The sequence below is a fragment of the Zea mays genome, chromosome 2 (genome assembly GCF_902167145.1).
Source record: "Zea mays cultivar B73 chromosome 2, Zm-B73-REFERENCE-NAM-5.0, whole genome shotgun sequence".
In the NCBI taxonomy this organism is placed as follows: domain Eukaryota; kingdom Viridiplantae; phylum Streptophyta; class Magnoliopsida; order Poales; family Poaceae; genus Zea; species Zea mays.
In genome coordinates, this window is record NC_050097.1 from 21,120,663 (window position 1) to 21,143,559 (window position 22,897).

Sequence of the window (22,897 nt, forward strand, 5' to 3'; positions counted from 1 at the left end):
AACCTGTGTGTTGTGTTTCGAGCTCAAGTCGTGACTCTATGCTTTCTTTGTGATCTCTATTGTAAGGGCAAGAGACTCAAAACTATGGAGATTCCTCGCACACGGGAAAAGACTCTAAAGGAAAAGACTGTGGTATTCAAGTTGATCATCGGATCACTTGAAAGGGGTTGAGTGCAACCCTCGTCCATTGGGACGCCACAACATGGAAGTAGGAAAGTGTTACTTGGCCGAACCACGGGATAAAAATCACGTGTCTCTTGTGCTGCTTTCCCTGTGATTGTTGTGGTCACAAGAAGTCGCTTCAAAGCTACTTAGTCGCACTAACTCTCTAATAAACTAAGTCTTGTGGCTATTTAGTGTTTGATTTTACAGGATCACCTATTCACCCCCCCTCTAGGTGCTCTCACAAGTCCCGCTCCAAGAAGGTGTGCTACCGGTGTGGTAAGTCTGGTCATTTCATAGCAAAATGTCCAATTTCTAGTGGAAGTGACAGGGTCGACGACAAGAAAGGGAAGAAGAAGGAGAAGAGATACTATAAGAAGAAGGGCGGCGATGCCAAAATATGTCGGGAATGGGACTCCGACGAGAGCTCCACCGGCTCCTCCTCCGACGAGGACGCCGTCAACAAGGGCCTCCTCTTCCCCAACGTCGGCCACAAGTGTCTCATGGCTAAGGACGGCAAGAAGAAGAAGGTACACTCTAGAGCCACCCCAAATATACAACATCTAGTGATGAGGGTAGCTCTAGTGATAGTGAAGATAATTTAATGTCTCTCTTTACCAACCTTAGCATGGACCAAAAGAAAAAAATTAAATGAACTAATTGAAAGCACCTAGAGGGGGGTGAATAGGTGATCCTGTAGAAACTTGAAACTTAATCCACAAAACTTGGTTAAGAGTTAGCACAATAAAGCCAAGTGGCTAGAAAGGAGTTCTTGCACAACACGATAACCACAAGAATATCAACACAGAGATGGCACAGTGGTTTATCCCGTGGTTCGGCCAAGTCCAACACATGCCTACTCCACGTTGTGGCGTCCCAACGGACGAGGGTTGCACTCAACCCCTTTCAAGCGGTCCAAAGACCCACTTGAATACCACAGTGTTTTGCTTTCACTTTACTATATCCCGCTTGCGAGAAATCTTCACAGCTTGGAGCCTCTCGCCCTTACAAAGGTGTTCACAAAGAAGCACGGAATAAGGGAGGGATGACCAACGCACGCAAGACACTAAATCAGAGCGACAATACGCACACAAGTCGCAACACGAGCTCTCAACACAACTCAAAAAGTGCTCTACTCAAATGGAGCTCTAGTTGCTATCACAAAGAATCGAATGCGCGGAATTGAAGTCTTGGTGCTTAGGAATGCTTAGAGAATGCTTGATGTACTCCTCCATGCGCCTAGGGATCCCTTTTATAGCCCCAAGGCAGCTAGGAGCCGTTGAGAGCATTCCAGGAAGGCAATTTTTGCCTTCTGTCGCCTGGCGCACCGGACACTGTCCGGTGCGGATTTCTTTCCTTCTTTGGTGAAGCCGACCGTTGAAGATTCAGAGCCATTGGCGCACCGGACACTGTCTGGTGCACACCAGACAGTCCAGTGCACACCGGACAGTCCGGTGCCCCCTTCTGACCGTTGGCTCTGCCACGCGTCGCACGCGGATTACGCGGCCGACCGTTGGCCCGACCGACTGTTGGCTTACCGGACAGTCCGGTGCACCACCGGACAGTCCGATGATTTATAGTCGTACACCGCCGTTGAAGTCCCGAGAGCAGCCAGTTGATAGCCGCCAGCCTGGCGCACCGGACACTGTCCGGTGCACCCAGACTGTGTAGAGTCTTGGCTGCTCAGCCAAGTCTTCTCCAAATTGGTCTTTTCCTGTTTCTATCACTTAGACACAATACATTAGTCTCCAAAACAATGTACTAAGTCTTAGAAACATACATTTACTCTTGATTTGCACTTTGTTCATCAATTGGCATAGATTAACACTTAAGCATTTGTGTTGGCACTCAATCACCAAAATACTTAGAAATGGCCCAAGGGCACATTTCCCTTTCAATCTCCCCCTTTTTGGTGATTTATGCCAACACAACAAAAAGCAACTAAAGAAGTGCAACATCAATGCAAATGAGAACACATATTTGTTTTGATTCAAATTTGGCATATTTGGATCATTCTTTGCCACCACTTGGTTTTGTTTTTGCAAATCAACCTCAACTTCCTATCTCTAAGTCAAACACACTTGTTGAGACATAAAGAGAGTTGTTCCAAGAGAAATTGATCAACGATTTCAAAAACTCCCCCTTTTTCCATAATCAACCATTCTCCCCACAGGAGGCCAACTTTTGACAAAAGAGACAATAAGAGATTTTTGACAAACCAAAAACTCTATTCTACTATTATCAAAATTCTCAAGTGGTAGCTGATCCATTTATTGCTTTGGCCTTATTTTCTCCCCCTTTGGCATCAAGCACCAAAACGGGATCAATCTTGGCCCTTGAACCCCATTGCCTCACCAAAATTTTCAATTAAGAGTAAAAAGGCAATAAGAGCACGGAGATGAACTTGGAAAAAGTTACCCTTTCATCGGAGTGCAGTGGAAGTCTTGCATGGTCCAAGTCCACCTTTTCCCTTTCAATCCTCCTTTGAGACTAAATTTAGAAAACTCAAGCACACGGTTAGTCTCAAAGGGTCAAGTTGTAACACAACTCCCCCTAAAAATGTGCATCACTTGCAAATGGACTTATGAGGTCCGGGGAGTGCTTGTACAACTTGAGCACCGTACACAAACAACAAAATGCATAAGGAACATGATCAAAGGCATAAAACACATGTATGCTATAAATCAATCCAAGTTCCGCGAATCTAAGACATTTAGCTCACTACGCAGCCTGCAAAAGGTCGACTCATCTAGAGGCTTGGTAAAGATATCGGCTAGCTGGTTCTCGGTGCTAACATAAACACTTCGATATCTCCCTTTTGCTGGTGGTCTCTCAAAAAGTGATGCCGGATGTCTATGTGCTTTGTGCGGCTGTGTTCAACAGGATTATCCGCCATGCGGATAACACTCTCATTATCACATAGGAGTGGGACTTTGCTCAGATTGTAGCCAAAGTCCCTGAGGGTTTGCCTCATCCAAAGTAGTTGCGCGCAACACTGTCCTGCGGCAACATAGTCGGCCTCAGCGGTGTATAGGGCAATGGAAGTTTGTTTCTTAGAACTCCACGACACCAGGGACCTTCCTAAGAATTGGCACGTCCCCGATGTACTCTTCCTATCGACCTTACATCCAGCATAGTCGGAGTCTGAATATCCAATTAAGTCAAAGGTAGACCCCTTTGGATACCAGATTCTGAAGCAAGGCGTAGCGACTAAATATCTAAGAATTCGCTTCACGACCACTAAGTGACACTCCCTTGGATCGGATTGAAATCTAGCACACATGCATACGCTAAGCATAATATCCGGTCTACTAGCACATAAATAAAGTAAGGACCCTATCATAGACCGGTATGCCTTTTGATCGACGGACTTACCTCCTTTGTTGAGGTCGGTGTGTCCGTCGGTGCCCATTGGAGTCTTTGCGGGCTTGGCGTCCTTCATCCCAAAACGCTTGATTAAGTCTTGCGTGTACTTCATTTGGGAGATAAAGGTCCCATCCTTGAGTTGCTTCACTTGGAACCCAAGGAAATAGCTTAACTCGCCCATCATCGACATCTCAAACTTTTGAGTCATCACCCTGCTAAACTCTTCACAAGACTTTTGGTTAGTAGAACCAAATATTATGTCATCGACATAAATTTGGCACACAAAAAGATCACCATCACAAGTCTTAGTAAAAAGAGTTGGATCGGCTTTCCCAACCTTGAAATCATTAGCAATTAAAAAGTCTCTAAGGCATTCATACCATGCTCTTTGGGCTTGCTTAAGTCCATAGAGCGCCTTAGAGAGCTTACACACGTGGTCGGGGTACCGTTCATCCTCGAAGCCAGGGGGTTGCTCCACGTACACCTCCTCCTTGATTGGCCCGTTGAGGAAAACGCTCTTTACATCCATTTGGAACAATCTGAAAGAATGATGAGTAGCATAGGCTAACAATATGCGAATTGACTCTAGCTTAGCCACAGGAGCAAAAGTTTCCTCAAAGTCCAAACCTGCAACTTGGGCATAACCTTTTGCCACAAGTCGTGCCTTGTTCCTTGTCACCACCCCGTGCTCGTCTTGTTTGTTGCGGAACACCCACTTGGTTCCCACAACATTTTGCTTGGGACGAGGCACCAGTGTCCAAACTTCATTTCTCTTGAAGTTGTTGAGTTCTTCCTGCATGGCCAACACCCAGTCCAGATCTAGCAAGGCCTCTTCTACCCTGAAAGGCTCAATAGAAGAGACAAAGGAGTAATGCTCACAAAAATTAACTAATCTAGAACGAGTAGTTACTCCCTTGCTTATGTCACCCAATATTTGGTCGACAGGATGATTCCTTTGAATCGTCGCTCGAACTTGGGTTGGAGGTGCCGGTTGTGCTTCTTCCTCCATTAAATGATCATCTTGTGCTCCCCCTTGATCACACGCCTCCTCTTGATGAACATGTTCATCTTCTTGAGTTGGGGGATGCACCGTTGTTGAGGAAGAGGGTTGATCTTGCTCCTTTTGTTCCAGTGGCACTACACCATGACACAATATTGCCAACGGATTGTCTGATGGTAAAACACCTAAATAGCGTCGCACAGTCCGTCGGTAAAGAGCTTTGCCGACAGATAATGTGTGTCGGCGAAAGTCCTGTCGGCAATAACCTTTACCGGCAGACATAGATCTACCGATAGACTATCTGTCGATAATGGTTATATTATTGCCGACAGACATATCTTTGCCGTCAGACAACGTTGTGCCGACAGATTCTTGTGCCAACAGCTTGTGTGTCGCTAAAAGTCTATATACCGACAGATTGTCTGATGTTATTCCCTATGTGCAGTTAAAAAAACATGTATACAAATATATGCTAATGAAACAAATAATAAACTGATTATGATGCACATTACAGGACAACTTGAATAATATGTAGCTCAGAATATATGAAATTTGATTACTAAAAGAAAGAGATCAATCTTTGACTTTGAATTCCAACGTATATTGTTTTGGAACACAATTTGTGTGATGAACATATAAAAAAATAATAGCATACATGTTTTCTAAATTCTGAAGTGATCTTTCAGTTCAATTACATGCAAAGTCTAAAGATTCATCTAGCTAGCAAACTAAAATCTCTCCATCAGCTGGGTGATGTTACGCCAACGGCTAGCATGCATGCGAGTAATCATTTTTTCACACACTTCAAGCACTCCTGATCCTTGCTTCCAGCACCTCCCCTAGAACATATTTTGATAATTTGTCAATTACTATATATATCAACAGATCTATAAACTACCAACAGAAAATTCAAACTGAAAGTTTAATAAAAGTATTAAATTGCAAAAAGTTCGGTGATACTGCTGATGAAAGTAACTCACAAAGATGAAAGTAAATCACAAAGTTCGGTGTACTGTAGATGAAAGTTTAGGGGTGAATGGAGAGATGGAGTTTTATGAAGTCATTTAGGTGGGCACATACTATACCTTGACAACAGCAGCATGCGTACTTTGTCGGTATTAGCAAAGATGGGCCAAAAGATCACCGAATAAGTTCTGAAGAGGACAAAACAGAGACATGAATTTGGACATTAAAAATTAAGACAAAATAGAGACAGCATGCAGAAAATATATGAAGAAAATAGTACGAAATTTATGGAATTTCTATGTAAGGACGTCGCTTCAGTTAGCTCACTCATCCAGATCAAACAACTGAACTTTGGTTCCTCTAGAACCTCCTTCACAGATTTTGGAGATTTAGGAGACAGGGGGCGATCTGGCTCAAAGAGGCATGCTCACTGTTGGACACAAAATAGAGCCTCTCGAGCATGACAAGGGACTCCTATATATCCATAGTGCCTCTCAGGAGTATGACAACAGTTAGCTCACTCATCCAAAAGCTATGGTCACGTTTGGTTAGCTCTACCAAGGACAACTATGCTCCTCCGGTGCAAGCATCTGAACTCCCAGATCCCCCACAGTGCCCGAAAACTCTATGCCACAGCTTCTGTCGTTGACCTGCACACATGCCAGTTGATGGGGAAAAAAGATGTTCCAGCTAGTTACCGTCAGTAACCAAGCCAGTTGCGCTTGCTGACTCTCCTGTGAATGGACATGTGCGTACAGTCTGTGCAAATTAATCAATAAACAGACAAATAAAATAAAGCCTTGGTGTCAATTATGAGAAAGCAAACAGATTCTTTGCACGAGCGCAAGGGCTACTAGGGGCCTGGCTGGCACATGTAGTCCTGGCTACAGAGGGAAGGGAACCAATCGCGCCCTATATCTTCTCAGGCAAGCTCTATATCTTCTCAGGCAAGCTTGGTCAGCTTGCCCAGCTGAAGTGTTTAAAGCACAATCAGTCGCTGCATCAGAGGCTATTCCTCTACTTCAGTACTTGATACAGTCTGGCCCACCGCGATTTCAAGAAAAAGCAGAATTGCTTCTTCAGTGCTTGCCTGGGACTCTTACTGTTACGATAAAATGTGGCAGAATTGCTTCAAGAAAAGGCAGAATTGCTTCTCTATCCATTATCCTCGTTCTGAGGCTATGCTTCCATCCAACACAGAGCACCAATCCTTTCAGGTTCTAAACTTTATAAAAGATCGATCCCAGGAAGGCTGAGTTACAAATCTTGATAAAACAGAACCCAGGAAGATCGATCCCAGGTACATTGATGGCTAAAACATCAAAAGAGAAAAGAAACTAACCTAGGTCTAGTCAGGAATTTTGACTTAGACTAAGTAACTTGGACAGGGACCCCTAGACTTGGAAGACCGACTCAGACTTAGCTAGGTTCAACAAAGTTGTGTCCACACATCATGATCAGAACAAGTGGCGCCTTCACAAAAAATACAAGTCTAAAACTAAACTATAAACTGTTGTAAACTGTAAACTATTTACCTGCTGTAAACTAGATGTCATTTATTTCAAGAGTCTGAAAACATATTTTCAGGCAAAATATTTACCTGCTACTGTAGAACCTTGGGTCAATGTTGATTTTTTGTTACGACCCATCTAAAAATACAGAACATTAGAAGCTTGTTCCATTAATTACATAAATAAAAGACAAGGTTGTAGTATTACCTTGTTTGTTGGCCATGCAACGGGCATAAAAAGAGCATCCCCCATACTCTCTACACCTAAGTATGGTCGTGGCAGAGTACTTTCCCTTTTTAGCACGCGAGTCACAAAAACCTGTGTGAACTCCCTTCCAAGAGGAACATCTGCAACCTTAGTGGATGGGTCGGTTGAGATAATATTTGCTATTGCAACAGGAACTTCTGATCTCATCATAGAATATAATATGACTTCTTTACCAACCTAATAAAATATGCGAAGTAAGATTACAAAGTTCAAATAATGAAACATAAATATGAAGTGATAGATGAGAAATTACATGATTATCGTCTGCATTTTGAGGTGATCCATGATTTCTTTGAGGTACCATTGTTGCAATGTCTCGCCTGCGACTTTGCTCTTCAATAGTATTAACATCTTCACGATTCCTTAGACGACCCACAATGCTTGCAACTCGCCTAGTAAGCTGCAAGTCATCTTCAACCATATTTTGTGAATAGTCATTACCATTGTAATCATGTGCCACCTCATCTAACCGATGCACCCTTGAGTTCTAAAGAAAAATAAAAAGGGAAAAAGTGTTAGTGAGATAAAGGAAACAAGCCTAATTAACTGGATAGACGGCGAACTGCTCGATATATGCTACACTGACTAAACATATGCAATATTATATCACCTGTCGAGAATTAGACCCATGTTGTGATGGGCTTTCTATATGTTTCACCCCTTGAGCTGCTACCATCATTTGATAAATTTGATCCATTTTTTCTTTCATTTGATTCATATCCTGTCTTAAGGCTCTAACCTCTTGCTCAGACTGACTGCGAGCTTGCAATGCCATTTGAAGCTTTGTTGATATTTTCATTTGAGTTCCAGGGGTGCCTACATCTTGTGGAGTTGGTCCTAAGCCTAAACCACGAATACGACCTCTTGGTTCTTTCTCTCCAAAAACATGTGCATATAAATCACCATCTTCAATACTTCTGTCCTTCAGTTCTGGGTTCTCAGCAACAGCTTCTTCAAATTTATTCTTAAGAGGACCACACATATGTTATATTTTGTTCACTTATATTTTAATTATTACATAAATCAAAAATATGTGTACTCACAATGAATATTTCTGCTCCAGGTAGAGGCACAATATCTCCTTCTTTGTTCTTACGTGTGTGTGTTCTAACATATATTTCATCTCTTCTCGCAGGGCGTCCTTGTTGCTCGGCCTACAAGAAAAAATGATTTGGTCCAGTAATTGACTAGATTTTTCATAAATTAAACTAATGATTATACAAACTAGTGATTATAATTTTTTTTACCAGTTCATGCCCCACACGAGCATAACTCTTGCTGCCAGCTGCATGCGACATAGTCAGCTTTGAACGGTTATCTTTACCTCTGTTTGTACGAACCTACAACATAAATATGAATATATCAAAACAATAATACAAATTCATTCATACAAAAGTTTAATGAAGGTTTATATCTCAAAAAAGAATTAAAAACAAATCAGCATGTACCTCGGCTTCTGGAGACATCCAATAAGTTATCAACCACTCCCAATCAGATTCTTTCACCCTTTCATCCCTTTTAGCAATAAGCTCTTCAAAACTCAATGTTTCATCAAAATATTTGTTCTTTAGGTCAGCCTTAAACTCTCTCCACTTTTTTGCTGCAGATGTTATAACATAATCTATACCAGATTCATCCACTTCATAGTATTCCTGTTTCAACAAAAATGTAGTTGCTTACCAAATCTACTGACAATAGGCTAAGACAAATTATCTCACTAAATCAGATTACCTTCACTTTTGTCCATAACTCAAACTTCTTTTTAGAATCAACTAGTCTCCAATCCTCACAAGAAACCGGGATATTTTTCCTCACCAAAGTTCCTATGAAATTACCAAACTCTTTGCTGTTCCTACCAACTGGTTGTCCATATTCATTAAGGGTAATGCAGATTTTAGGCCCACCACTACTTGAATATATGTTCTTCTTCAAGGTTGGGCCCCTTCCTTTCTTTATATTTCGATGCCCAATAGGTTGCTCTGCTTATTACAGGAGATAAAACAGATGAAAACCTTTGTTCATAACTATTTTCAAAATTGCTACAATAAATTTGAAGTTTGTTTGATTTTTACCTTCATCATTGATGGGGTTTTCAGATTCTTCGTAACTATTTTCAGATTCTTCATCAACAATATCCCTTTCAGTCCTTGATCGCAAAGTAGGTCCATTAGTTGAAGCTGCTAATGTCCTTGTCTACACTCAAAGAAATGAAAACATTAAAACTTAAGGTTCAGAAATTAAAGCAGTCAACCAATTGGCAGTGAAGCAGCAGAAATTTCAAGCAGTAATATAGCTGTAATATAAACTACCCACACAACAGTAATATTAAGTGCCAGCAGTGCATGGCTGACCCACACGGCAAACATGGGTCTTTGGAGAAAACAAACTACCCAAGCTCAAGAAACTGAGCAATTCGACATCAGGGGAATTGTAAATGAGTTTAAGAATACTATTTGTGCATATCAACACCGGAAAGAAGGAATGGACATTGAAGTGTCCCATGTAAAAAGAAAAGAAATCCCTTTGTTTGTTTTTCCTGGTGGAGTGCGTCCTTCTCGTACTTCTAGAACAACGCACAAGAACAGCCGTGCCATTCCAACACGTGATGTTTCAGCTGATGATCAAGTGGGAAACCTATTTGGGCGTTGCCAGTTGTAGTGATGCTCAACATGTACCGTGTAAAGGCAGTTATATGAAACAACCAGAACCAGATTTTGCTGGAGGCTTTCAGTTGCCAGGAAGTATTTCTCTGTTGCCCCCTAGCTTACCCAATAAAGTAGTTCTGAATGGGTCTGCTAATTTTCATGCAGAATCCATTGTGAGTGAACATCCAGAACACTATCAGGAAAGTAAGTTTGCGGCTGTGCAGAATACCGTGTGCCTTGTAGTCAAGCAACCTAACAGTTTCAGTTAGAATGCCCAGTTACTGTGATATAGTGGCAATTAATAAAATGTAAATACAATCTGTTTACATGGTTTCATTTTCCAATTACATGCATACCTACATGTTAGAACAGGAATTGGATGAGTCGAAAAAAGAGCAGTACTGGAAAATTCCTATTCTGTCTCCGCAGTAAGAGGTAATCTGCCGTCATGCTGATCTGTCTCCGCTGTAAGAGGTAATCTGACGTTCTAGTGATCGGTTCCGTAGCAGTACTGGAAATTTTCGTCGTGATGCTTCTATAACTGAACTGGGAGTGATGTGGCTTCTATAAGTAGTTGCTTATTAGCCTACAGAAATATAGGGATCCGGAGACTGGTTGTCTCATGGCAGTTTTTGTTTCACCAATATCGTTTTATGGCGCTGACATAAAAACAGATATTCGTGCAACTGAAGAACAATGTGACTTCTGGTTTATGTTACTGCTACGGCACGGCCTCGTGTCCCTTTTTTGACCTAATAATGGTCCATCCTCTGCTGATGAGTGCGCTACTTCGCTTACTTGAAATTACTTGATGTCTTGGTGATGCTTTCTACATTGTGTGATTGGTGGGTGAATTCATAAAATTAACTACACCCCTCCTCGATTTCAGTCGTCTGGACATCAATTCAGTCAACTGCAGTTAGTGGTGGTGCAATTTTTCCTGGTGAGATACTGTCAATCATCAGCGCCATAAAAAAACTGTTTAGCATAGCAGGGTTGGCGTAGGCAGACTTGAGGATAGCATCACTGTCGGGGATGGGGCGATCTCAGGAGGGAGGGCCTGCAATGTTTTGGCTGACAATGGGTTGAAGAACACAGGGTGAAAGAACAGTAGCGCTGTTAATCTGAACAGTTGGCAGAACATCAGATTACCTCTTACGGCGGAGACAGAACAGGAATTACACGGTCGTCTTACGCAAAAAGAGCAGGAATTGGATGAGTCGAAAAAAATGAACTTTGAGTTATGCAAAACAGTGGAGTTCCTTGAGGTAAAACTAGTTAGTAAATTGGCTATGTCATCTTCAACAAAGCAAATCAGCAACTGAGTCATCTTCAAGGAACATGCCCCACACTTATCTCCTCTCTGCACTCAGGGTAGTTAAAAAATATTTCCAATACTCCACTTTCGAATCCCAAGTTAACTCTATCTACAAGCTGCCCAGAAACTGCTAGAAAGGATAAGGGATCAGGATATTCTTTAGACATTTTGAAAAAGAAAAACTAGAATCTGATCAATCGACTGAAATATTAATTTCCTCCCCACTTCCCTTCGAATTCCACATAAGGACAGACCTTGCCCATTACACCAAACTTGTTTACCAAGTATTGGCCTTCCACTTTGCTATAACATTACATATCTAATAATACATGAATTTTGTGTTACATTGCCCCAAAGTCAAGCATCCTGCCCTGGTTTTTATTTCTGTTATCTGAAACCAACTCCATCTGCACAGTCTGACAGGGCAAATTGGGAATCACTTTCCTCACATTTTGTGTAGCACCAAGCCATACAACCTATAAAAAGTTCTATGGTCTACCAACTTACTACAGAAGCTTCAGCCAAAAACTGCATGGTTTGAGTACCAAAGAGCCCCAATCTAGGTGCCACATGCAGTCCTATGGTTCTTCAGCGACTGAATAACCCTCAGTTGCCACTACCTGTCAGTCCATATGAGCATTGATTTTCTTTTAAATTTTTTATGTAGTGCCAGGCTTAATTACCTCAGTCCCCTTATTCTTCTTGAATTAAGCTACCACTTACCAAAGATACCTTTGCCCAAATCCCTACAACTAAGCTACAGGAACTCTCCAAGGTTTGAGTCAAACACTGAAATTGGCACTGACTGCTATTTATCATCTGAAAATCACAAGGGCCTAACAGCCCATTTTCAATGGTCACTGGTGAATTTATGTGGCTATGGCAGAAAAATCTAGTTACTTGTGACTGGTGAATTTCAATGGTCACTGGTTAATTCAATGGTCACTGAGTCTGAAATTACAAGCAGTGAAGCAGCAGAAATGAAAGTCTGAAATTGGAATGGAAATATAGCAGTAGCAGCAGAACTGAAAGTCTGAAACTGAAATATTGGAAAGAAAGTACAAGCAGTATTAAATAGATTGTGGTACTATTAAATTAAATGTAAAAAACATGAACTTATTAAATAGGGAAATACATTAACCTTATGTTTCTTATTGGCTTGATGTGATCCATTTGCTTCTTCACTAACCATAGTACTATGTACATGGAGATTAAGAGATCTCATCCGCTTCAAATTTTCTTTTATGTTGGCAGCCCTTTGTAGTTCATATTCATTGACCTCTGTTTCTTTACCCATTCCTCTTCCTCTTACAAACTTTCCTCCTAAATCAAGACATAAAGAGATTACAATCAAGATTCAAGACAAAGAGATTACAACGTAAAATGAAACATTTTTGCGTAAACAGATATAAACATATCTTACTTGCTAGGTTGGTTTTCAGCAACCATTATTCCATCTATATCAGTCCTAACACAACTACCACCAATAGATACATTCACTTGCGTGTTTGCATCCAAATCTGGCAAGAAAGAACCTATTTTTGTACTATTGTCTAGCCTTTCTTCCATATCATACATGTCACGTTGTTTTGACTTTAAAACAGCAAACCAATCAGCATCAATAGGATCTTGCACATAGTAAACTTGAGTTGCTTGAGATGCAAAAATAAATGGCTCATCTAATTCCTTGTCACCGGTATTGAATAAATGCTTGAAGTTGACCATTGTCACCCCAAACTTGTCTATTTTGACCCATTTGTCTCGTACTCGGTTATCAATCCAATCACATTTGAACAATACTATTTTTCCCTGGTGATGGTAGTTCAGCTCAAGAATGTCTTTTATAACACCATAATAAGTTTTGCTCATTGATACTGGGTTATTATTGTTTGTCCCATCAAAACTTGTTGCATGTGCAACTAGGGCTACACCACTACACTGCACTGACCTACCCACATCATAAGAATGTGTATGGAAATTTATCCCATTTATAGAATAACTATCATAAGAATGTGCAACCATGTTAGGCTCCTTAGCTAATATTGTTATCTCCTCAGGTACTTCCTCACTCGTTGTTTCCACCTGATGATATTGAAGATTGTTATTGCACTAAAAAATAATGTGGAACTATACTCTATATAAACAGTTTCCTAGATACTTACGTGTGACTTAAACCACTCGTGAAAAGTCTCATAGTGTAAACGACTGATTGCTCTTTGATTTTGATGACCAGCAGATTAAAGGTATTCTATATGTTTACTAAACAAACATTATAATTTAGTAATCATGAAATAAATGGATGATATTGATTATAAAATATAATGTTCAACTTACTTCAAGTAAGGCTCTATATGGTCATAGTTGAACAAGACATATCTATGTGCTTGAAGCCATGTTTTGTGGTCTAATGTGACACTACGCTTACCAACCAATCCACGACCTATGTTATGGAAGAAAGGGGTGGTATTGATTAAATCAACATTGAAGCCATCATCATTTCTTTTTTTCCGGTTAAATCTAGTTTCACCATGTAAATAGCGAGAACAGAATGTGAGACTCTCATCAAATAGATAACTTTCTGCAATTGACCCCTCTGGGTGACTCCTAGTGCGAACATGGCCCTTACATCTCATTAAAAACCTATAAAGGAGAAATGGCATATATGTTAAACCTTCCTTTGAGTAAAACTAAGTTTAATTTATTGCTAAAATATTTTAAAATTTACCTCTCCACTGGGTACATATTACGAAATTGAACAGGGCCAGCAATTCTGACTTGAGTAGGGAGATGAACCATTAAGTGTACCATAATATCAAAAAAGGATGGCAAGAATATAGTCTCAAGAATGCTTAGAGTCTCAGCTATTTCTGACTCTAGCTTATGCATATCGCTTATACGAATAACTGGTGAATAGATTTGCTTGAAAAAATTGCTCACACGAATAAGTGCAGCACTAACTATTTCTGGTAAAATCCTTCTCACAGCAAGTGGGAGTAAATATTGTATCAAAACATGGTTATCATGGCTCTTTAGCCCAACAAGCTTCTTCTCCTTCACATCCACATTGTTTCTTATATCTGATGCATATCCATCTGGAAATTTTACTCCTTTCAGTACCTCACAAAATAACGTCTTCTCGGACGCACTCATTGTATATGATGCTGGTGGTAAATATAACTTGTCACCCACTGGAATAGGATGAAGCTCAGTTCGAATGCCTAGGGACTGAAGATCCAAACGATATTTCAAGTTATCCTTGGACTTTCGTTGAATGCCTAGGAGGGTGTTGACAATGTTATCACACACATTCTTCTCGATATGCATGACATCTAAATTATGTCGTAACATTAAATCCTTCCAATATGGAAGCCTAAAAAAATAGACCTCCTTTTCCATATGATAGTAGGCTCCCCTTCCTTCTTTTTTGCTTTCTTTTTATGTTGGCAACCTTTCCCATGCACTGTGTGCATATTCTCTGTTTGCAATAAAACTTCCTCTCCAGAAAGTGGTCTAGGCGCTGGCCTGTCCTCAACTTTACCATCAAACGAATCTAGATCAAATCTATATGGATGGTTTGGGCCCAGGAATCTACGGTGTCCCATATAACAATTTTTTGTACCTTGTTTCAATCGTAGAGAACATGTATATGAGTGGCATTCAATACATGCTACTTCACCAGATGTAGTACATGCTGCAATGTACCCTAGGCCTGGATAATCAGATATGGTCCATATTATTGCAGCACGTAATTGAAAATACTCATGCTTTGCAGAATCGTATGTTCTCACCCCTTCAACAAACATATCTAGCAGATCATCAATTAGTGGCTCAAAATAAACATCTATATCACTACCAGGAGATCTACGGCCCGGAATCAACAATGAGATAATGAAATTTGTTTGCTTCATACACAACCATGGTGCAAAGTTATATGGGATGAGAATAACAGGCCAAATGCTATAGCTAACATTCATGGACCTAAACGGATTAAAACCATCTGTAGCTAAAGCAAGTCTAATGTTGCGACTGTCAGAAGCAAACACTGGGTGCTTTTGGTCAAAATCCTTCCAGAGAGGTGAATCTGCAGGATGCCTTAGTAATCCATCTTGTATACGCTCCTCATTGTGCCACCTCATGTCACTTGCTGTCTTAGATGATAGAAATAACCTCTGAAGCCTTCTTTTTATTGGAAAATAGCGAAGAACTTTGCATGGAACCTTGTGTACACGTTTTCCATTTAAACTTCTCCTTTTTGATTTCCAGCGTGACCTTTCACATGTGGGACATGCATCACAATTAGCATACTCCTTCCTAAACAAAATGCAATCATTTTCACATGCATCAATTTTGATATACCCGAGTCCTAGACACTTAATTACTTTCTTTGCTTCATTGAAATTTTTTGGCAATGCCAAGCCATCAGGGAAAGCCTCCATTAGTAGATCTAGTAGCATATCAAAACTTTTATCTGTCCACCCTCCAAGCAATTTCAAGTGAAGAATTCTTATTAAGAAATGCAACTTTGAGAACTTCTTACACCCTGGGTATAGCTCTTGGGTATTATCTTTCACTAACTGATTGATGGCTTCTAAATCTACATCAGTTTCATCTAAACCATCAGATACTTCAAAATCCCCTTTATCATCTAGACCACCAGCCATGTCTTGAACCAAATTGGCTATGTCATCTTCATCTGAATTGTTTGCAGCCTCTATATCACTATAGTCATGACTATTAATAGGCATAGAGTCTGTTTCTCCATGATAAGTCCACCTTTTGTATCCCTCTTGAAAGCCATCACATATCAAGTGCGCACGAACTTCATTTTCATCTTTCCATAGAGAATTAACACATTTTCTACAAGGACATAGAATTCTATTTCCACCTATAGAATTGCTAAACGCAAACTCAATAAATCCAGCTATCCCATCTATGTAGACCTTCGTGTGCCTATAAATATTAGGTACAAAAATGATATGTTGGTCAAAGGTGATTACTACAAAATAATGGTTTATAGAACATTGTCAGAAATATACCTAGGTTCATTCATCCACCTTTTATCCATGTTGTACCTTAACAAATAATAAGATGAAATATACCCTTCCCAGCTTCACAATATTTGTGCAAAAAGGCTGGAAAAGGGGGAATCATTACAAGTGAAAGATAAAAGCCGAATTTGTGACAAATAGTGTGATGGTAATATTTTAGCTTTCAATTTCAGTTCAATAAAGATATGAAGAGTCAAAAGAGACCAAGAACAACACTTCATCGTTTCTTTAAGCCAGTTGATTCTAGCACTTTGGTAGCTGCTGATGTCCATGCTGACTTGACATGTGGGCTAGTTAAGACAGGTAAAAGTGCTTCTTATCCAATGGTGGAAAGGTTGCTAAGATTAGTCATAACTCTTACAGTATCAACAACGACCACCAAAAGAGCTTTTTCAGCTATGAATAAAATTGGAGATGCCTTTCTCCGCGATTACTTGGTTGTTTACATTGAAAAAGAGTTGGCTGCGACTATCAGTTCTGATGACATCATTGATTCCTATGATCTTGCTAGTTCTCGGAAAGCTAAATTCAAGTTAATAAATATGTAATTTATTGGATAGAAGCTGGAACATATTGAACAGGTGTCTTTTTATCTCAAAACATATATTGGCATATTTTTACTTTTGTCAAGGCATTAAATAGTTCTATATATCTTGGCGCTGCATCATTTTGCACTATGTTGTTTTAGACATTATTATGTTGATAGTTGATATTCGAAGGATTGGTCTCGTCCCCGTCCCGCTGTTCGGCCTGTCCCCTCCCCAATCCAAAATCCTAATTCGCGCCTGCCTACAGACTACAACAGAGCACACTACAGAAAACAGGGAGACCGGAGACTCGACCCCGTACCTGCACGCCGGCTACTGGCGCCGCCACGCCGGAGATGGAGGAGGGGCCGAGGGGGACGATGTCGCTGTATCCCCGTCACCGATAGCGCGTCGCCGTCTACTGTTCCGCGCGCTAGGGCTCCTCCCTCGGCAGCTGGTTGCCGCCGCGCCGGAGATGGAGTTCCATCACATTATACAACCCTACTAATAATGCTAAAACCAGGTATCCAATCGCAACCAACACACAAGCAAAATTTCAGGGAGCTAACACTAGTAGGCTACCTCTCAATCGCCGCCGCCTGCTCGCCCGCGCCGGCATTCCAACTAAACAAACGGGGCCTAACAGTTGTCTTCTTCGAGTTTTTTTTTGCTATTATAATATTTGTTTTAACAGGCTTCTCTATTAGAGTACTCTGAACTCCATCGTCTCACTAATAGTATTTAGAAGTGATATTGTCATTCTTAATAGCAGTCTAATATTTTTTAAAATTATTTCAATTATCTCCTACTCCTTTCCCTTCGTCTTCTCAGCTGACCACATTGCCCCTGCAATCTATCCATCGATACGTCTTTCCATCGCAGAGTTGAGATTTCATGTTCACTGCCGCCAATCGGAGATCGCCTTCCTCGCCGCCGCCACAACAGGTTCGTCTCCCTCCCGCCACTACAAAGTTCTTGTTGGTCTGCTTCATGGACGTGTTTTCCTGCTCGCTATACATACACCATGCGTCTCTCATGCGAAACTTTGCTGCCATCACAAGCCATCACATCTCCCCATGCGAAACTTTCGCTGGAGTCTGGAGAGGTTGCTTCTCTAAGAAAGGACAAGAACACTTTGACGAACACCTAGCGGGCGTGCATCGCAAGGAACGGCCACACTACATGCCGGCCAATGACAAACACAGAGATGCGGAAAACTGGGGAGCAGCTTACGGAGTCGAGGAGGGAGAGCGCCTCGCGGGTGGCCTGGTGCTCGCGACCGCCGTCGCAGGTGATGAAGAAGCCTGCACGCCGGGGCGCAGTCGCTGCTGTTAGGTCTAGGGACGCACGCACGGGTGACGGCGCGCCGGTCTGCTCGCCCGCCGGCCTGCTCGCCCGCGCCGGTCTGCTCGCCCGCCGGTCTGCTCGCCCGCCGGCCTCCGGCCTGCTCGCCCGCCGGCCTGCTCGCCCGCGCCGGCCTGCTCGCCCGCGCCGGCCTGCTCGCCCGCGCCGGTCTGCTCGCCCGCGCCGGTCTGCTCGCCCGCGCCGGCCTGCTCGCCCGCGCCGGCCTGCTCGCCCGCGCCGGCCTACTCGCCCGCGCCGCCCTCGACCCTCTCAAGCGCCGCCGCCTGTTGCTAGAGTCGCGCGGGACACGTACGTACGGCGCCAGGTTTTTTACTGGGCCGATGTGTTGTATCCCCTTCAATAACTAACGTGTACATGTTTATAAAAATCAATACCGAAAGCAGATTGAATACTCATCACTAGTTCAATGGTTCTGTGTCTTCTCTTTTTGCAAAGGGTCACGGGTTCGATTCCTGATTCCTACATACGTACTCACGCTCGTTTATTTTTTTCCTATAGGATCGTGACATCCATTTACCGACAAACGATCTGATGCTACTTTTTTCCGACAGACTGTGCGCCACGCATAATAAGTTTTACCGACAGATGGACTGTCACAATAACTCGACATTATTGCCGACAGATTTGTTGACTCCAATACAATAAATACCGACAGATAGTGTGATGGTAATATTTTGTGACACATTTTTTGTCGCAAAACGTCTATTTTTACCGTCAGATGTTTGACGCTAAAATTGTGTCATGGTGTAGTGTGGCCTCACATCTCCAATCGCCATGGTGCGCATTGCGGCCATTGGAACATCTTCTTCATCTACATCATCAAGATCAACAACTTGCTCTCTTGGAGAGCCATTAGTCTCGTCAAATACAACGTCGCTAGAGACTTCAACCAAACCCGATGATTTGTTGAAGACCCTATACGCCTTTGTATTTGAATCAAAACCTAATAAAAACCCTTCTACAGCTTTGGGAGCAAACTTAGAATTCCTACCTTTCTTCACTAGAATGTAACATTTGCTCCCAAATACACGAAAGAAAGACACATTTGGTTTGTTACCGGTTAGAAGCTCATATGAAGTCTTCTTGAGGAGGCGATGAAGGTAGACCCGGTTTATGGCGTGGCAAGCCGTGCTCACGGCTTCCGTCCAAAACCGTTCGGGCGTCTTGAATTCACCAAGCATCGTCCTCGCCATGTCTAGTAGCGTTCTGTTCTTCCTCTCTACCACACCATTTTGCTGTGGTGTGTAGGGAGCGGAGAACTCGTGCTTGATTCCTTCCTCCTCAAGATACTCCTCCACTTGAAGGTTCTTGAACTCGGACCCGTTGTCGCTCCTTATCTTCTTCACCTTGAGCTCAAACTCATTTTGAGCTCTCCTTAGGAAGCGCTTGAGGGTCCCTTGGGTTTCAGATTTATCCTGCAAAAAGAATACCCAAGTGAAGCGGGAAAAATCATCAACTATAACAAGACCATACTTACTTCCTCCTATGCTTAGATAGGCGACGGGTCCGAAGAGGTCCATATGAAGTAACTCCAGGGGTCTTGATGTTGTCATCACATTTTTGGCATGATGAGAGCTTCCCACCTGTTTACCTGCTTGACAAGCTGCACAAGGTCTATCTTTTTCAAAAGTTACATTATTTAGACCTATCATGTGTTCTCCCTTTAGAAGCTTGTGAAGGTTCTTCATCCCCACATGTGCTAAATGGCGATGCCACAACCAGCCCATGCTAGTCTTAGCAATTAAGCATGCATCTAGACCGACCTCCTCTTTTGCAAAATCAACTAAATAAAGTTTGTCGTCTAGTACACCCTTAAAAGCTAATGAACCATCACTTCTTCTAAAGACAGACACATCTAAATATGTGAATAAACAGTTATATCCCATATTACAAAGTTGACTCACAGACAACAAGTTATATCCAAGCGACTCAACTAAGAACACATTAGAAATAGAGTGCTTGGATGAGATAGCAATTTTTCCTAACCCTTTCACCTTGCCTTGGTTCCCATCACCGAATATGATTGAATCTTGGGGATCCTTGTTCTTGACGTAGGAAGAGAACATCCTCTTTTCCCCCATCATGTGGTTTGTGCATCCGCTGTCGATAATCCAGCTTGAGCCCCCAGATGCATAAACCTGCAAGGCAAATTTAGGCTTGGGTCTTAGGTACCCAACTCATGTTGGGTCCTACAAGGTTAGTTACAATAGTCTTAGGGACCTAAATGCAAGTCTTGTCTCCCTTACATTTGGCCCCTAATTTCCTAGCAATTACCTTCTTATCCTTTCTACAAATAGCAAAGGAAGCATTGCAAGCATAATAAATCGTAGAAGGTTCATTCATTACTTTTCTAGGAACATGAACAACATTTCTTCTAGGCATATAATGAATAACATTTTTCCTAGTCAAATTTCTATCATGCATAATAGAAGAACTAGAAGCAATCATGGCATGAGAATCAAAAGCATCATAACTTCTATAAACATTCCTAGAATGTCTCCTATCATGATACATGAAAGCATGGTTCTTTTGAGCACTACTAGCCATAGGGGCCTTCCCTTTCTCCTTGGCGGAGATGGAAGCCTTATGGCTTGTTAAGTTCTTGACTTCCCTCTTGAAGCCAAGACCATCCTTAATTGAGGGGTGTCTACCAATCGTGTAGGCATCCCTTGCAAATTTTAGTTTGTCAAATTCACTCTTGCTAGTCTTAAGTTGGGCATTAAGACTAGCCACTTCATCATTCAAATTAGAAATTGGAACTAGATGTTCACTACAAGCATCAACATTAAAATCTTTACACCTATTGCAAATTGCAACATGTTCTACACAAGATGTTGATTTATTAGCTATTTCTAACTTAGCATTCAAATCATCATTTATGCTCTTTAAGCTAGAAATAGAGTCATGGCATGTAGACAATTCACAAGAAAGCATTTCATTCCTCTTAATTTCTAAAGCAAGGGATTTTTGTGCTTCTACATACTTATCATGTTCTTCATACAAAAGATCCTCTTGCTTTTCTAATAAACTATTCTTATCATTCAATGCATCAATTAATTCATTAATCTTATCAACCTTAGTTCTATCTAGGCCCTTGAATAAACATGAATAGTCTATTTCATCATCGCTAGATTCTTCATCACTTGAGGAAGCGTAAGTACTAGTGTTATGAGTGCTTACCTTCTTTTCCCTTGCCATGAGGCAGGTGTGACGCTCGTTGGGGAAGAGGGCCGACTTGTTGAAGGCGGTGGTGGCGAGTCCTTCGTTGTCGGAGTTGGACGATGAACAATTCTAGTCCCACTCCTTTCCAAGGTGTGCCTCGCCCTTAGCCTTCTTGTAAGCCTTCTTCTTTTCCCTCTTCTTTTCTTGTTCCTGATCACTATCATTATTGGGACAATTAGCGATAAAATGACCAATCTTACCACATTTGAAGCATGAGCGTTTCCCCTTCGTCTTGTTCTTGTTGGGATGCTCCTTGCGACCCCTTAGCGCCGTCTTGAACCGCTTAATGATGAGGGCCATCTCTTCCTCATTGAGTCCCGCCGCCTCAACTTGTGCCACCTTGCTAGGTAGCACTTCCTTGCTCCTCGTTGCTTTGAGAGCAATGGTTTGAGGCTCTTGGATTGGGCCATTCAACGCATCATCAACGTATCTAGCCTCCTTGATCATCATCCGCCCGCTTACGAACTTTCCAAGTATCTCCTCGGGCGTCATCTTGGTGTACCTAGGATTCTCACGAATATTGTTCACAAGATGTGGATCAAGGACAGTAAAAGACCTTAGCATTAGGCGGACGACGTCGTGGTCCGTCCATCGCGTGATTCCATAGCTCCTTATTTTGTTGACGAGGGTCTTGAGCCAGTTGTACGTTTGGGTTGGCTCCTCGCCCCTGATCATTGCGAATCTCCCAAGTTCGCCCTCCACCAACTCCATCTTGGTGAGCATGGAACGTTCCCCTCATGTGAGATTTTGAGGGTGTCCCAAATCTGCTTGGCGTTGTCCAAGCCGCTCACCTTATGGTATTCATCCCTGCACAATGAAGCTAGAAGAACAGTAGTAGCTTGTGCATTTTTGTGAATTTGCTCATTAATGAACATGGGACTATCCGTACTATCAAAGTGCATTCCATTTTCTACTATCTCCCATATACTTGGATGGAGAGAGAACAAGTGGCTACGCATTTTGTGACTCCAAAATCCGTAGTCCTCTCCATCAAAGTGGGGGGGATTTACCGAGGGGAATGGAAAGCAAATGAGCATTGGAACTTTGCGGAATACGAGAATAATCAAAGGAAAAGTTTGAATTAACCGTCTTCTTTTTCTCGTAGTCGTTGTCGTCGTCCTTTTGGGAAGAGGAAGATTCATCGCTGTCGTATTAGACTATCTCCTTGATGCGCCTTGTCTTCTTCTTCCTCCCGTCTTTTCTTTTGTGGCCCGAGCCTGAGTCAGTAGGCTTGTCATCCTTTGGATCATTGACGAAGGACTCCTTCTCCTTATCGTTGACCACCATCCCCTTGCCCTTGGGATCCATCTCTTCGGGCGATTAGTCCCTTTCTTGAAGAGAACGGCTCTGATACCAATTGAAAGCACCTAGAGAGGGGGGTGAATAGGTGATCCTGTAGAAACTTGAAACTTAATCCACAAAACTTGGTTAAGAGTTAGCACAATAAAGCCAAGTGGCTAGAAAGGAGTTCTTGCACAACACGATAACCACAAGAATATC

At 41.9% G+C, this 22,897-nt stretch overlaps 1 protein-coding gene across 1 annotated transcript; it reads right to left on the reverse strand.

Annotated features, from left to right (window-relative positions):
• Positions 1–7,888: 7,888 nt before the first annotated feature.
• Positions 7,889–12,428, reverse strand: LOC103648464 (uncharacterized). Its single transcript, XM_020549267.1, has 6 exons — positions 12,377–12,428; positions 9,345–9,465; positions 9,004–9,251; positions 8,721–8,924; positions 8,316–8,612; positions 7,889–8,236 (listed from the first exon to the last, which is right to left on the reverse strand). Exons 1-5 carry the CDS (start codon positions 12,425–12,427, stop codon positions 8,481–8,483), a joined length of 756 nt encoding a protein of 251 aa, XP_020404856.1. The 5' UTR covers position 12,428; the 3' UTR covers positions 7,889–8,236; positions 8,316–8,480.
• Positions 12,429–22,897: the final 10,469 nt, after the last annotated feature.